Genomic DNA, 16,648 nt, shown 5'->3' on the forward strand with positions numbered 1-16,648 from the left:
AATAAGACTGACTGACTGAATGAATGAAAATAATGATCTTATTGCTGTGTGTCACATCATCATATCAGAGTTTCTATTGGTCCAGAGCTAACGTGGGTGGGACTAATCAACACAATATGCTTCTTTTATTGGTGCTGATGGTCGCCATCTGTAGATGTACTTTTTAATGACACAGCAACAACTTTATAATTTATAGCAAATTATCTTGACAGAGTGCCACGGACCCTTTGACACTTTGAGAATCACTGTAATAGATTACATCTGTGTACTGTATGGTCACAGTATTGAGACCTCTTTGAACCGGTTAGTTTGATGTTGCAGGGAGACACGGAGCTTCTGATCCCATCTTGACCCAGACTTGGTCGGTTTTGAGATTTACTCACTCAGCTCTCTAACAAAGGGTTTAGTGTTAAAGGATTTTACTATCGTATTGTATTATATAGTAAAAGTAGTGCACAGTATGGAGTTTATCACACTGATAAAATATAAATCTTTTCATCCATACATATGAATAAAAACATGGATTACTTTTAAGCAATCCGAGCAGGAACTACTGGTATCACTTTACTTAGCTCTCAGTATATAAACATTTATTATGACTCACTGTAACGTAAGCAGATATAAGTGTTTATGAATGTATTTGTCACTAACTATAACTCCTCCTGTGGACTTAAGAAGCTGGAATCAGAGACTTTTGACTTTTTCTTTTCTTAAAAAATTACTCAAACCGATTAATCGATTATCAAAATAGTTGGCGATTAATTTAATAGTTGACAATTAATCTATTAACCGTTGCAGCTCTACCGAGAACCACGTCATTAACTACAGAATCACTGATTTTAAGTTAAGAGTTTATTATTACACAAACGTTGTTCCCTTTATTAGTCAAAGCTGTCTTAGCACATGTGTTTTTTCTATTATTATCTTCTGTCTTCTGCTTCCAGTAGAGAGAGTGTGTAAACAACAGTTATTGATGGAGGGGAGTGCTATTTGCTCTCACTTTTCCTCACCCACATCGTTCCAGACTACCAGGATCCAAACTGGAGGAGAAAAGACTGATATCAAGCCAATATTTCCATTCATCTAAGGAAGGAGTACACGTGTTTCCCATCGTCATTTATTAGTGTGACGTCTTCGGGTTGATGTATTATTACTGCTGTCTGGACTGACAAAAGAACGTCCTGCTCGTCCTCTTCCCTGTAAACAGTTTCATCAGGAAGCCTCCGTCCTCCCCATCCGTCAGAGCACAAATCCTGATCTAAAGTCTGACTGATCGAAGGAACTTAAGGAGGTTTTCATTTTGATGTGAACGTTATTTTAACATCTCTCAGAAGGATCGACACACGCTTGTGCACAGTTTGGATTTTAAAGGAGGATGATTTATGTTATGCTGTTCAAAAGAATTGCACTAATTGACCTGACAGGGTTTAGAGCAGAAACTATTAGTCTGTTGATTGATTAGACCATCGCCAACTATTTTGTTAACCGTCACATAAATCCTTATTCCAGCTTCGACATTGTGAAGATTTGCTGCGTTTTTTTTCGTTATCTTACGTGATAGTTCATTGATTATCTTTTGGTTTTTGCTCTACAAGGGTGCTATAATTTAAAGGTACAGTGTGTAGGATTTGGTGACATCTAGTGGTGTGGTAGCAGATTGCAAACAACTGAGTACACCTTCGCTCTCTCCTCCCTTTCTAAGACAGCGGTAACGTGAGTCGTCGAGTGCAAAACCATGGTAACGTCGTTCGACTCGCTCAGACGACATCCTTACCATGATCACAGCTGGTGGTACCGCGGTTTTGCACTCTGAGGCTCATGTTACCGCAGTTTCACCAGCATGTTGAAGAACTACGGTGGCCTTCAAGTAACATAAAAGCCAGTGTTTGGTTTGTTCGTTCTGGGATACGGTAGAAACATGAAGAGGACCCGCTCCCTATGTAGATGGACTCATTCTAAGCTAACGAAAACACAATGATTCTTATTATCAGATGATTATACACTAAAGAAAACATAGCTATACATATTATATTCCATTTCTGCTGATAGATCCCCCGAAATGTTACACACTGGTCCTTTAAGTTACAATTTTGAATCACTTTTGATATTAATAAAACTCAGCAGTACGATATGTTTACTTTTGTCTCATTCAACTTCTTGTCATCTACTTTAAATTATTCCCCCAATATACTTAAATATCCTTCTTTATTGAGTCTTTATTGAGGTAAAAAATAAAAGTGCTCGTACCTTCCTTCATGTGATTAGCTCACAGTCAGTATGACTCTGACTCTTCCTAACAACCTCAGGTTTATAGGAACTGTGATCTAAAACATAAGCACTAAAGATTTACCATTGTCTCACTTGTTATTGTTATTGCCAGTTATTAAATGCCAGACATTGTACCATTGTACATTGTACAATATGCAGACAAGCCGAGTCCAAATGCAAACTACTTTCCCTCTCTTAAAGCTGGTTGTTCCTGTAATACTGATGATGTAGAAGTAGATTTTATTTACAAGTCACAACTGGTTGAAAAGCTAAATGTCTATAAAAAAACATGAATATCAACCAACTGTTTTGTGAAGAAGTAAAACTCATCAGTACGTTTCTGAAGGCGGTCTAAAGTGTTGCTCACCTCTGCGTAAGGTGGCCGTGTTGAACGGCGGCGGGCTGATCTCGGTGTACGCTCGCTCTCTGGGCACGGCTGACTTCATCTCCATGTAGCTGCTCTCCGGGGGGCAGAAGGGCAGACCCGGCAGGTCTTTGATGGTAGCGTACGGATTCTCGCTGTTCAGAGAGCTGCTGCTCACCGCCACCGCGTCCTTCAGCTCTGTCACCACACAGGACACAAAGACAAACACATGTCAGAACCATGTGACACAACAGCAGGATCAAGGTCAGCCTCTAGTCTGTACACTTTACTATGTTACTTAGAAACATTTACGTGGCTAATACTCATGTAATCTTTGCATTGTTGCACCCATACTTCAGCCGATTAGACTGTTATCAGGCTATTAAATAGGCGTTATCAGTCGCTATAAGCCCCATAGATGTGGGTCAATAGGGGCCTACTACACCCACTAGTATATTTATCATCTATTCACATGGTAGATCATCGAAAGAAGGTTAAAGAACACAACAGCGACCTCTAGTGACCATGGTAATTATGACAGAAGCAGAAATCAGGTGCTGTAGTGTAGACAGTGTGAAACTCCATATGGTGTTGAGATCACAAAACAAACCGACTTTCACCAGGAGACTGGAGTTTGCATCCCGTGTGAAACCAACAATATGTAGTTGTCCATGTGTTCGTAGTTATTTTAACCCTAAACACGTTTTTTCCTTAAACTTAGCTAAGTGTTTTTTTATTGTCTAAACTTAAAGAAGTTGTAGTTTTGTTGCCTAAACCTAAAGAACTTTTTTGTTAGTGTTCAAAATCGGATGTTTCACAACTTGTTAGAACGTGTTGCTTTCAATGTTTCGCTTTCACTTTTACAACGTAGTAGGTGTAGTAGGCCCCTACTGACCCACATCTATGATGCTTTTAGCGACTGATAACACCTATTTAATAGCCTGATAACAGTTGAATCAGGTGTTCACTATTATGTAGCATCCTCTTGCTGATGTAGTTCTGGTATTCCTACTTCTCTGTAGTAGGTAATAGAAGAGGTAAAAAGGGTGTAAATAGGGCAATAAACTACCTTTGTTGTAATATTTTCCGAGGCTGGCACTGTAGCTGTAGCTGCGATCGATTCCAAAAGCTCCTGTGAACAATAAAAGACAAATCTGGCACCTTAATCTTCATTTATGGTAAACTAATCAAAAACAGATGATCTGCTTTGGAAACCTGCTAAATCAATACCAGGTGAGCGAACGCTGGCAATGCAAACTACCACTTTTTTATGAAGTCCTCAGCGCTTTTATAGTCTTGAATCAAATTGTTGACTAAAAGGATTTTCTCTCCAAAGGAGGTGTGATGGTCCATAAACTTTCTGAGTTTCCTCCTCAGCTGCTGCACGTCTCTGAATGCCGCCCTGAATTTACACTCCTGACATTTTGCATCTGAGTTTTTTTATGTTTTTTATCAATACAGGTATTTTACAGTAATAGCTGATATTTTCTGATATGTCTTTAAGAATTATTATTTTATTGTTAAACACAAACAAATTCAGTGTTTTCCTCTGAAAGATTCTTCTGTTCTGGTGATACAACTTAAGGCAAGAAACTACAATACTAACTAACTAACTAAAATATTGTTTTGTTTTATGCACTGGTCAATTTTAAGAGTTTGGGCTATTTTGCTTCAACATCCAAAATACACATTTAGGTGTTTATTTTACTACTTTGTCTATTTGCGTCTGCAGATTTCTCCTAAATACACTAAAAGTTATCATTAGATAATGCCTCATTTGCATATTTAAACATCAAATTGTCTTAATGTAAGTAGTAATCAACTGGGGAAGTTTCATGGTGATATCTATTAGTTACATACTTCCTCTGTAGTGTCTTGCAAAATGTGTGGACTTTCATAATACATCTCTTTAAAGGCTGTTTTCTCAAAATTATTTTTTTTCTCAAACTCTGAGCCAGAAATCTCCACTTCAGTAACTCTTACATGCACCAAACTTCCCAGTTTCATTCCTATCTTTATTCTGAAGGTTTTTTAAAGAGGGGTTTGTTCATATATCATTCATAGCCTAATTTATACAACATTTTATTACTAAAAACATGGTGAAAATGGAATTTTTACAATGGTTGTTAACAGTATTTTTTGATTATGGAGTGGTAAAAAGAGATATAAATAAAATTGTATCAATTTATTCATTAATATTTATTTATTTATTTATCTATTTATTTATTTATCTATTTATTTATCTAATATTTATTTTCTGTAAAAACCTTTGACACTAATATGTCAAAAAAAAAAATGAAACAAGAATTGTGAATCTGGCTTTATCCAGTGTTCAGATTTCCGGAATTTTCTTTCCATAAATTAGCACATATTTAATAAGATAATGCCTCATTTACATTTTTAAAAATACAATTTCAGAAAACTTGTAATACATAAATAATAGTCTTGATGTAAGTAATCAACTGGTGAAGTTTCATGGTGATATCTATTAGTTTACCCCATTCACCTGCAGTGTCTCCCTTAAACTACTGTTGGACACTAAGCTTTCCACTGATACCCAGATTAAGGAAATCCTTTGGTGTGTTAGCAGGAGGTTATATTCGCAGTAAATTGCAGGTTTCACAGATTATTTTTTATTTAGCTGCAGGTCAGGAGGTCAGGAATCTAACTGCGTATTTTTATTAGCTTGTAAATGTAAATCCACTTGTTTCATTTTACTCTACTGACGCAGGTTTTACCTGCATAAGTGTCTCCTCTAAGTGGATAAAGTAACTGATCCTGAATGTGAATCACACAGTGGAGAGTCACCCAGACGGACCTGAGTCTTTGCGAGGCTCGTGGTGTTTCCAGTCTGCAGGTAGAGTGGCGTTGCTCTCAACCCCAAACAGGCCGCGCCGCTCCCTCTCCATGTTTTTCACGCTGCAGAACAGCTGGTTATTGGTGTTCTGTGTGGCAGGCAGAATAATAAACCAATCAGAAAATGTTAAAATGTGCTTTTGACATAACGTTCAACATGTTACGGTTTATGATTTCATGGCCCCTGAAAACACGGCCAGCTGTTGTCGACTGGATAAATTACATATTCGTCCCAGTGCTGCACTACAGTTGCTATGAAAACTGCCTAAAGTATCAGATCGCTGCGCTGATGTAACAGAGGTGACGTTCACCTTGATGGTGCGGTCGTGGTTGTTGGGGAGGTGTGGCAGCGGAGGCCTGTTCTGGCTCAGTGTGTGGTAGCTGGGGTTGGAGTAGTAGTGGTGGTAACTGTGAGGAACATCTGTAGCCCAAAACAAACACAGGGACATCATGTCTGCTGCAATTAAACTACCTCAAGGTCAATTAAATGCATCTCTGTGGAACACTAATTAAAAAAACACAACAATGAGATGCAATTTAAACCCCGTTATGACCAAGAACAACTATAAAAACATCAAAATATAATCATTTTAAAAATGAGAAAAAATGCATGTCATTTTAAATGATGTCACTCCATCATATTTAACTCTTTTACAAGCACATAAATCACCATGTCACCATTTATCAGTGCTACTTGCATCAATTTAAAATGAATAACTTATTATAGCACCATGCTTTCTGAAAATGTAAGCAATGAGATTTATGATCTTCATGATCTGTTTTTGTTTTGTTTATTTGCTTCTGATTTATGATGTTGTTATTTATTTTATTATATATTTTTGTTTTGTTACACTGCTATTTCTGGGTAGATTAAGGGTAATGCTTCGTTAAGAATTAAGGGAAGGCACAATAAACTCAGGCTTCAGTTTACACCAGAATATTACTTTTGATTTTGTTTTTATTTTTGATATAATGATCTAGTACTATTTAACCACTTTCATAATTGTATGGTAAAATTAAATAAAAAAAAAAAAAAGAAAAGAAAAATGTGTATAAAGTGCCTCACAAAATATGTAGAATATTTAAATGTGATAATGTTGTAATCTTAAAACCATACCCACCACTGACATGTATTCCAACTGAAGTCCAACTGAACTCATATTTGGTCATCCCTTTAGGTTTATGAAGTCAAAAAATAATGTCAAAAGTAGTTTTATACAATTAAATAGAATTAAAAAGGTCTTAAATATTATATTATATATATATATATGCATATATATAATAATAATTATATATATATTATATAATATTATTATATATTATTATTATTATGATATTATTCTTAAATATTTCTTTTAATATTGTATTAATATATATTCATGCTCCTTGTCCTCTCCACCACTAGAAGGCGTGTCTGTGTTTGATTGACAGCAGCTGGCAGGTTGAGCTACAGCAGGTGAAGGAAATGAGAGAAGCAGTGGTATGAAAGAGTGAGGACCTCACCAGCTTCTAAACGGTAAGTTTATATAAGATTATATAAGTTTAATGTTCTTCATCTGACCTGCTAACTTCAATTAGCTAGTTAGCTATTTAGCTGCTATCATGCTTACCTACACTGGTTGCTATGGTGATGGACATGACATGTGTTCATGTTTGTTAGCTGGATGAAAAACATTTATAAAGCACAATACATTGTTTAGGATTAAATCTGTGGTTTCTAATGTGGCAGTAATGGTATTCATAACATCAGTCACAGGGCCCTTTATTCTGCATAACAAGTACATTTAACTGATAATACTTATATACTTTTATTTAAAGGGACTATTTGTAAGAATCAGAAATGCTTGTTGACAGCGACACCTGTGGCCGTTAAGTCAACGAAAGTCAGCGTCGGGGTCACGCTTGTGCTCGCTCTACATAGACATGAACGAGCATCGCTCCAAACAGTGAGGCGACACACGTCAGCTAAAAGCACAATATCACTCTATATTTCCAACCGCGGCCGGAGGGAACAGGGGAGACACCGGCGTTTTGGACGGAGACGATAACGTTTCTCTCTGCGGAGCCCCGTCACTTCACAAGACACAGGAAACCTCTGTTGGTCTGGAGGAGCTGCAGCAGTTATTTCTGCACAAACGTCCACTGTACATTCACTAGATATTCTCAGAGCTAAACTAACTCTTCTGCAGGGTGGAGTGTGCGCGCATGCAAGTGAGAGTGAAGCGAAATAGCGAGAACGAGCGCGTTGTGTGAGTCACCAGCTCAGCAGTCGCCATGTTGAGAGCTGTGTGGAATCAATCCCTCAATCATAGATATGCTCTGAATTTGGACTTTAATTTGTAATAGATTTATTTTTACATTGTTGTATTGGTACTCCTACATAAGTAAAACATCTGAATAGTACTTCCTCCACCACTGTATACAGTATATGATAATTGACATACCTGGTACGGCGTATTCAGAGTTGACCGTGCGGCTGGTGGAGAAGGACACAGTCGGCGTGTTGTTCTGTTTGTCCTTCTGCCTGCGGCGGTAGAGCAGCAGCAGGGCTAGCAGCAAGACCACCAGGATGACGAGCACGACGATGCCGCCGATGGCTCCCCACGACTCCCTCTCACCGGGAGGAAGGGGCACCATGACGCTCCCTGACTGAGTCTCAGACGAGTCTGTCACACAGGAGGTGGAAAGAGAAACCAAGTACAGCAGCAGTTCATTAACTTTCCACCTCGGAGATGGAACAAGGACAGCCACAGAAGCCACTGAATTTCCAAATGGAATATCAAAGCAGTGACATTTTTTCATCCGCTGGGTTTTTAAAGAAAGAGCCTGAATTCATTCACAATATATTAATGTATTAGCTCCTATATTGTTGATACTGTTTGTATCTATACCTTGTTTACAGTCCTCTCCTTCGCTTTCACACACACAGTCTCCAGTGTATCGGTCACAGACGAGGTTGGTCGGACAGGAGCAGGTCTGAGTGCAGAACGGACCAAAACGACCTGGACTACAGGCTGGAAAACACAAGGTACATATCACATCCAAGCATTAGACACATGCAATAAGTATTTAACTATAGTGAAAACATAATAATGCTCCACTTGTGCGGTCATATTTCACAGGATTTGGGATAAATAGTGGAATAGTGGATGTAATGCTGAGTACAACTACAGCTTGTTATCCTATTTCACCTATTAAATATTAGACTGTAAAGCTGCAGCGATTTAATCGATTAAATTAATCTACTATAATTTTAATAATTGATTAATTGTTTCAGCCATTTCTCAAGCAAAAATACTCTAATCAGCAGATTGATCGATGATAAAAAGTTAGTTAGTTGCAGCCCTATTAGACTACACAAAACAATGACATTTAACAGGGCATGCATGACAACTCTCAATATTTTGGTGATAACAGTTGCTTCTGCACTCACAATATCAGTAAGTTAATAACACTAAAGGTCCCTATTGGATCAGCTGTATTCCTCTCTCAGCAGTCACATTTCATGTTAGTCTTTGGGACATTTCCTCCAGAAAATGCTCTTTTCTAGTTGCTGTATGATGTTGCACTCACGTATGGAGCAGTCGGTAGCGGTCCAGCCAGGCAAACATTCACAGTGACCGTCCCGGTGGTCGCATGTGGAGTTGTTGGCACAGTTAACACACACGTCAGAGCACTGTTTGCCGTAGTAGCCAGCTGGACAAACTGTAAAACACACAGTGTCATAGCCTATATAAAATGACCTGCACTACCATCTATGTCATGTGCTTATGTATTAAATGAGTTTGGATGGTTTGCACATGGGTGGATGATTATTGGTGTTAATGCCAACCTTGATCACAGTTGGGTCCAGTGTGTCCAGGCAGGCAATCACACTCTCCTGTCACATGGTGGCAGCGGTACGACTGGCCGCAGGATGGGCATGACATACTGCACTGCTCACCGTACATACCAGCTCTGCATTCTGGGAGACAAAGCGATAACGAGTGAGCCGAGGCAGATGTTGCACAGTCAGTCCAGAACACTTCTGCTTTTGATCTGATTTGATGTTTTGCTCTTTTGTCAGCTGGCTGACGACAACACTCACTGTTCTGACAGGTGACTCCCCAGTAGCCTGGGCGACACACACACGCTCCAGTTTCCCTCACACACGTGTCACTGTTTGGGCAATGCTTGAAACAGGTCTGGTTACAGTGGCGCCCCCACAGGCCCTCCGAACACGGCTCGCTACAGCGGGAACCTGGAGGGGAAAAATGGAGGGTGGATGAAAGAAGCAGTGCAGGCCCACTCTTTGTGAGTTATAAGAAGTAAACTTGGCAATACCACAATGGAGGTATACTCCATCCAAGTAAAAGTCCTGCATTCATAAATTTACTTCAGTAGAAGTAAGGAAAATATAACAAGTAAAATGTATTCAACTATCAAACGGAAAAAAACGTCAACGTGAAGAATGGTTCCTTTGAGAGTTTAAAGTATTTATGCAATAATCTGTCATGTTTCAGTCCATTAACTCCACATTGTTTATACTTTATATACTGACTGATGTAAAGCATAACATAAGTCTGATTTCCTTCTATCCACAAAGACACTGGTTTTCTTTCATTTTAGAAATGTAGGAAAATCAACTTGCAGAGACTTGAAACTTCAAATAAATAATCTATAACCGGTGTCACGTTGTCAGAGTTCATTTATAATCATAATGCAGTTGCTAGCAAAGTCGTTTTTGAAAGAATGTCCTGGTTGCTGTTTTTAATGAACTACCAACATCTAAAACTATTATATTCATGTGTCAAAAATAAAACTCAAACGTCAAATGATGATGCATATAGAGATGGAGTGAAAAGGATAATGTGATTTGTAGTTTCTTGCTTTAGACTATAAAATCTTTAGTGTTTAGCATCCACGAACAGGGCTGCACAATTAATCAAAATTTTATCAAAATCGCAATATGGCCTACTGCAATTTTCACATCACAGGAGGCGCAATATTTGTTAAATGTGTGTCAAAATGCCATTTAAAATTAAAAAAGTCATGCTACAGGCCTGCACATCATATTCTACAGACTTAAGAAAACATCTTTGTTTGGTACAGATCGCTGTAAAAATAACACCATAATCATTTAAATATGTTTTTCAATTAAAATGAGAATAATGATAATTCCCCTCTAATATCGCAAACCATATCGCAATTGCAATATCAGTCAAAATAATCTCAATTATAATATATATTTTTACTTGTACTTTACTTGAGTATTTGCATTTTTATGCTATTTTATACTTCTACTTCTGATATATTTGAGAGGGAAATATTGTACTTATTAATCAACTACATTTATTTAAAAGCTTTAGTTAATAGTGCAGGGTTTTTTAATTTATAAAATGTGATGCATTGTTATAAAATAAAATATCCACCAGTTTATAAAGTAGTTAAAATTAGCTCCACCTTGGCAAACTACAACAGTAAAATGATATATTAATGCATCAGTAATAATAATAATACAATATATAATAATACACTCTTCTTTTTCTGGATAATAAGTACTTTTAATACCATAAATACTTTTAGCTGATAGTACTTTAACACATTTACTTAAGTAAGATTCTGGATGCAGGACTTTTATTTGTATTTTTATATTACAATATTGCTACTTTTACTTAAGTAAAACATCTGAATACTTCAAACACTGAATGTGAAAAAATAATAAACTACTCTCTGTGATGTATTGCCTATCCTATACAGCTTTTAAAATGAAAACTAATAGCTGCAGGGAAAGCAGAAAACCTTTGGTGTTGTATAAAAAATGGTTGTCAGTAGTGTAAATTATGTGATTTGAAGTCAATGGGCAAAAACACACAAAGTCACTGGTGGTCCTTTAAGTCAGAGAACAGTACAATCCGAATCAAAGAGACAGAGTGGTTTAAAACCTGTGGCTTGCTTAGTTCTGTTGGAGCAGACTTATCTGTGGAACCAAAGCCAAGCTGGCAGCGACACCAGGAGGACGTCATCACTTACCCCACCAGCCTGGCAGACAGTGGCACTCCCCGGTGGTAGCTTGGCAGCCGTCGGCTTGAACACAATCACACCTCTTCAGGCAGCCTGGCCCAAACGTGCCCATCTGCACATGTGAGCAAATGCCAACGGGCAAAGAATCGTCAGGGGAATCTCTTCAACATTCGGCCAGCTCGGTCAGAGTCAGACAAAATACTACACTGGCAATGTGTCGTTGTATAGACAGCCTGGCGGGCTGGCATGACAGAGACAAGAGGGGCACACGTCCAAAACCCAGATTAAAGCATACAGAGCGTGAGGTAAGGGATGAGGAGCTGGACAACATTTGTACAGACTGTCCAATCAGAACCTACATGCTCTGCGTAATTATCACCCTTATGATTTGTTTATTAAACTTATCAAAGATAGCAGTTCATTTGTCCTCTCAGCTCGACATAGAATAAACATATAGTGCATTTTTCTTATCTTCTACTGTTAGTATTATTTTACAAAGTGGCATGTGTTTTAATGCAATGCTGTGGCGTGAGTCCAGGACATTTTTCTGTTGCTTTGGGAGACAAAACAGAGAAGACATTTAACACTTTAAAACTGATCTTTTCATTAAATCATTGCACCCTAATTTGTACTTTGCATTTCCTTTTATTTCATATTTTTCTACTTTTATTCTATTTTATTTTACTATGCATGTACATAAAGAATATTTATATTTTCCTACATATATCGAGCATCTTTTGCACAAAAATGTCTTTCAGCATTAATAAATCTAATCTCATTTTACCTACCGACAAAAATATTTATGACCTAAATTCTTCCTCTAGTATACATCAAAGTGATGCAAGTTTCATGAAATTAAACATGAAATAAAGCAGATTATTGTCTGTATTGATGGTTGTATGCATTTTTCAAAGATCACTGACTAGAAGTTAAAATTTACCCACATTTTTTTACAACTGCTGGTATAATCTACTATCTGTGCAGAGTGATATGTAAAGCACAATTAGTATGTTTCTATATAATAATATATATTGTTTTAATTTGTATTCAAGCTTGCTTTTGTTGTCTCCTAAAAGACAAAAAAATGTCTTGGATTAAAGGAATTGTTGCATAAAAACAGACACACTTTGTTTGTCTGGTTTGAGATTATCTGATGACCATATCTGTACCGCTTCACAAACAAATAGATCAAACTATAAAGCCTCATATCCAGGTATTTACCGGGCACGGTTGGTCACAGCGCGCCCCCTGCCAGCCGGCTCTGCAGGTGCAGGATCCATCTGCAGGGTTACATTTTGCCCCGTTGGCGCAGTGGCAGGTGGCGTTGCATCCTGGGCCCCAGGTTCCCTCAGAGCAGGGGGCGGAACAGTCCGGCCCACGCCAGCCTGCAGACACACGAGGGACCGTCAGCCATATTTGATAGAAAGTCATTTCACCAATTTTGCTCCAGTCATGCATTCATCAGTCTTTCAATCAAACATTTCTCACCATTTTCTGACATTTTAAAGACCAAATATCTAATCGATTAATCAAGAAAATAATCATTAGTTGCAGCCCTATTTTTTACCCTCTTTGCAGAAGCACGTCCCGTCAATTGGCGAGCAGTCGATAAAGTTTTCACAGGAGCACTCCAGGGAGCAGTTCTTGCCATAGGTGCCACTTTTACATAGACTCTCACAATGAACACCCTGCAAGAACAACAAATATTATCTTTAATAATAAACCCAGATAATAGGTGAGATAAACATAAGATCTGAGAGCTACTGCGCATCAGCACAGAACGGGAAAACAAAATCAAACCGCATCATAAACTTGATTTATAAATTCATCCTTGATTCCTAACTAAATCGTACTGAACTCCAGCACTCACCGTATACCCGGGGGCACATTGGCATCGTCCGGTGGCACTGTCGCACACCCCTCCATTGACACACAGACACGGCTCCAGGCAGCCGTGACCGTAGAAGCCGTGAGCGCAGGTCTCGTTACAGAACAGTCCTGCCCACCCTGGCTGGCATGTGCATTCTCCTTTCATTGGGTGGCAGCTGGACAATGATAATAGAGGTCAATATGATGAAATCACTACACAAATACAAAGAAAGTGCTGTCAGGAATGAAGATAAGTTTAGATGTCAGCACTAATATTGACCACGATTTATTCTTTTCCAGTTACCAGGATGTTAACGTTATCGCTGTCCAGAAGGCGGAAAACCTTCCAAAACTGTTGAGGACTTGAAAACATACTTGGATATGACTTGTGAAGGTAAGATTTGTGCTTTATTGGAAGTATTTTCAAACTGCTTTACGTTTACGAGGGAAAAGTCTTGATTAGGAACTGAGTTTGTAAAATATCTCAGGTAAACTTTCCCACCTTCTATAAAAAGGAGCACAAATCTTAAAGGGTCTAAATTCTAAATTCAGATTATATCTAGTGCCTTCACACGGCTCTCAACATGGCGACGGCTGAGCCGGCGTATGAGAGCAGTGGTGCACGCTTACGTACACTAAAAGGCACGCGCGGCCAGTCTGGCTATGTCAACAAAGCACAGAGAATCTCAGATTACAATACACAATTAGGGAGAGGGGCTTCATTATCTGCTCAGGTAGACATTACTCCTCTATATCTTTACATTATAAATAGTTGTTTGATGCTATATTAATTCTCTGAATATCGTATAGAATCCTGTGCTAACCAACCAGGACTGGCTACTGAGGAGTGGATGAGCTAAAGTCTACAAAATTGTGTGTCTTCGGTTCCGCTCAATGAGATTTCGCTCAACTAAAATTGGATTATTTCTGCCTCGAGAGTACCACTACCTCAGAGAAATGTCTGCATAGCTTAAACCCCCTTCTTCTTCTTATTCTCCTGGCGACATCCACTCACCTGAGTGTCTGTTTGTCCTGGCAGAGACACTTGCGTTCACAGTGCATGCCGTATTTGCCGGGTGCACACATCCTGTCCCTGCAGTGGGGACCGCTGAAGCCCGGCTCGCATAGGCAGCCTCCATCGATGTTGTAGCAGCGTGCGCCGTTAGCACAGTCACACGCACCTTTACAGTCCTGACCATAAGTGCCTGCAGCACACTCCTCATTACACCTGAGGGCAATAACGCAGAAGGTTATACACAGAAGAACTGGACAAAATCTAAAGTAATGCACAAGTCTGTTGTTAATTCGTACATGAACTGAACACAAAGTCAGTCATGATGTTAGCCAAGGCTGTATTTGTCTGTCTCTGGTGTCTGTTAAGTAGTTGGAATTAAATCTATTTGACAGTGAAGCTGCAATGTTTGACAGTTCAGTGACTAGAAATCATGCAGTCAGACATCAGTTAACTGCCCACAGCATGCTCATATTAACCAACCCAGCTGGGCTGTGATGCTTTAATAGCAAAGGACACAAAAAGACAGTCTTAAGACAGTTTTTTGTTTTGGTTCTTCACTTGCAGTGGAGAAACAAGCAGTCCTTTTGCATGAATGGACCTTTAGGAAGGCCCCATGCACAAGGAGGACAGTCAAAAGCAGCCACGTAAAACACTTTACCTGTTACCAGTGAAACCTTTAGCACACTGGCACTGTCCAGTTTCGGGGTCACATTTGCCCCTGTTGTGGCAGACACACTCGTCAGCACAGTTTTGTCCAAACCTTCCCTCTGAACATCGCTCCGTGCAAACCGCACCCTGCAGAGTAATAAGAAAAAAAATACAATGATGAGGCGGCAGAAAGAAATGCCGAGTAAACACAGATGCATCATCGCAAAAACTGGAATGAGACACCAACATTGAAACTGAAAATAAATGGTGAGTTTGCTCTCTGATGGGATCACAATCACTTCTCTTCTCATGCATGTCTTCCAAAGACACATTAGTGGAAAACTTTGCTTGCAAGTCTCCAGAGAGGACAGGTTGCTTTCAAAATGTCTTTGGAAATAAGTCAGAGACTGTTTGTCCAAAGTTTGGAGCCAGCTGGAATATAACACATGTGGCTAATTCAACATCTGGCAATCTCCACAGATAATATGAAGGTTAGTGTCAGTGCAAGCTTTCACTTGAAAACGTACCGTCCATCCAGGTGGGCAATCGCAGATCCCTTTGCCTTTACAGATACCTCCATTCTGGCAGGAACATCGTGCCTGGCATTTTCTGTGACACGCCTTCTCACAGCTGGGGGGGAGTGGGAGGATGGAGTCGATGTTAGTAACAGCTTAATGGACCACTTTTGTCAAAAACACTCCATTTGTCCTCCTGGGACATTCCTGAGGACTTAAGTTAAGGTCTTGTTACCGCAATGGACAAAATAAGTTGTTTTTAAGAAATTGGTTATTCAAGCATCAGCATAAAGAGGTGTAAAGTTACTATGTACATTAACTCAAGTACTGTACTAAAGTACAATTTTGAGGTTGTTTAACTTTACTTGAATATTTCCTTTTACTGCTACTTCATACTTCTACTCCGCTGAAATTAAAAGGCAAGTATTGTACTTTTAAGTCATTTTTTACTAATAACTTTAGTCACTGGTTACTTTGCAGATTCAGATTAATAATCCAAAATGCAATCAATCAATAAATTATGATGTATTATTATAGATTAAGATAAGACTTTATTGATCCCTGGGGGAAATTCATAGTACATAAAGTACCAGCTGGAACATTAAATTGACGCACACAATAATGCATCAATAATTATGATACAATATTATAATAAACATTATTCTCAAATGTAACATTCCGCATAATGAGTACTTTTATTTTTGTTACTTTAAATAAATTTTGATGCTGATACTTTTGTACTTTTACTTAACTTAACTTTACCTTTACTTTTTCTTCTCAGCTTCAAAATTTTTAAATCGTGTAACTCTTTAGCAGTTCAATACAGACATATCAGGCTTTTTCACATGCATATTGTTAACACAGGTTTAACATGAGCCCAGGGCTATAGGATTCACACAGTGGGCTACCTCCGGGTCTGAAAAGTGAAGCCAATGCGGAAGCGCTTTAAACCTGCATTCTTTCTAATAGCCAGCAGGGGGCGGCTCCTCTGGTTGCTAAAAGAAGTCTGATTGTATAGAAGTCTATGAGAAAATGAGCCTACTTCTCACTTGATTTATTACCTCAGTAAACATTGTAAACATGAGTTTATGGTCTCAATCGCTAGTTTCA

General features: G+C 38.7%; 1 protein-coding gene and 1 long non-coding RNA gene across 3 annotated transcripts in view; one reads left to right on the forward strand and one right to left on the reverse strand.

Moving 5' to 3' along the window:
• pear1 (platelet endothelial aggregation receptor 1) overlaps positions 1–16,648 on the reverse strand; it is a 66,258-nt gene that overhangs the window by 2,052 nt on the left and 47,558 nt on the right. The window contains exons 7-22 of one of the 2 annotated variants that reach the window (XM_037784136.1): positions 15,551–15,653; positions 15,034–15,170; positions 14,376–14,588; positions 13,362–13,536; positions 13,059–13,179; positions 12,713–12,876; positions 11,501–11,603; positions 9,576–9,728; positions 9,321–9,452; positions 9,062–9,193; positions 8,380–8,502; positions 7,933–8,154; positions 5,800–5,909; positions 5,451–5,577; positions 3,702–3,764; positions 2,636–2,830 (exon numbers count right to left, since the gene is read on the reverse strand). In XM_037784136.1, coding sequence (XP_037640064.1) covers positions 2,636–2,830; positions 3,702–3,764; positions 5,451–5,577; positions 5,800–5,909; positions 7,933–8,154; positions 8,380–8,502; positions 9,062–9,193; positions 9,321–9,452; positions 9,576–9,728; positions 11,501–11,603; positions 12,713–12,876; positions 13,059–13,179; positions 13,362–13,536; positions 14,376–14,588; positions 15,034–15,170; positions 15,551–15,653 — 2,273 coding nt within the window. Of the gene's footprint in view, positions 1–2,635; positions 2,831–3,701; positions 3,765–4,948; positions 5,301–5,370; positions 5,578–5,799; positions 5,910–7,932; positions 8,155–8,379; positions 8,503–9,061; positions 9,194–9,320; positions 9,453–9,575; positions 9,729–11,500; positions 11,604–12,712; positions 12,877–13,058; positions 13,180–13,361; positions 13,537–14,375; positions 14,589–15,033; positions 15,171–15,550; positions 15,654–16,648 lie in introns of those variants that run through there. The other variant, XR_005208763.1, reaches the window with a different exon arrangement.
• On the forward strand, positions 6,895–9,691 carry LOC119496662. Its single transcript, XR_005208764.1, has 3 exons — positions 6,895–7,004; positions 8,418–8,516; positions 9,555–9,691. It is a non-coding gene; the product is annotated as an uncharacterized LOC119496662 (long non-coding RNA).

This window comes from Sebastes umbrosus, chromosome 11 (assembly GCF_015220745.1).
Source record: "Sebastes umbrosus isolate fSebUmb1 chromosome 11, fSebUmb1.pri, whole genome shotgun sequence".
Lineage (NCBI taxonomy): Eukaryota > Metazoa > Chordata > Actinopteri > Perciformes > Sebastidae > Sebastes > Sebastes umbrosus.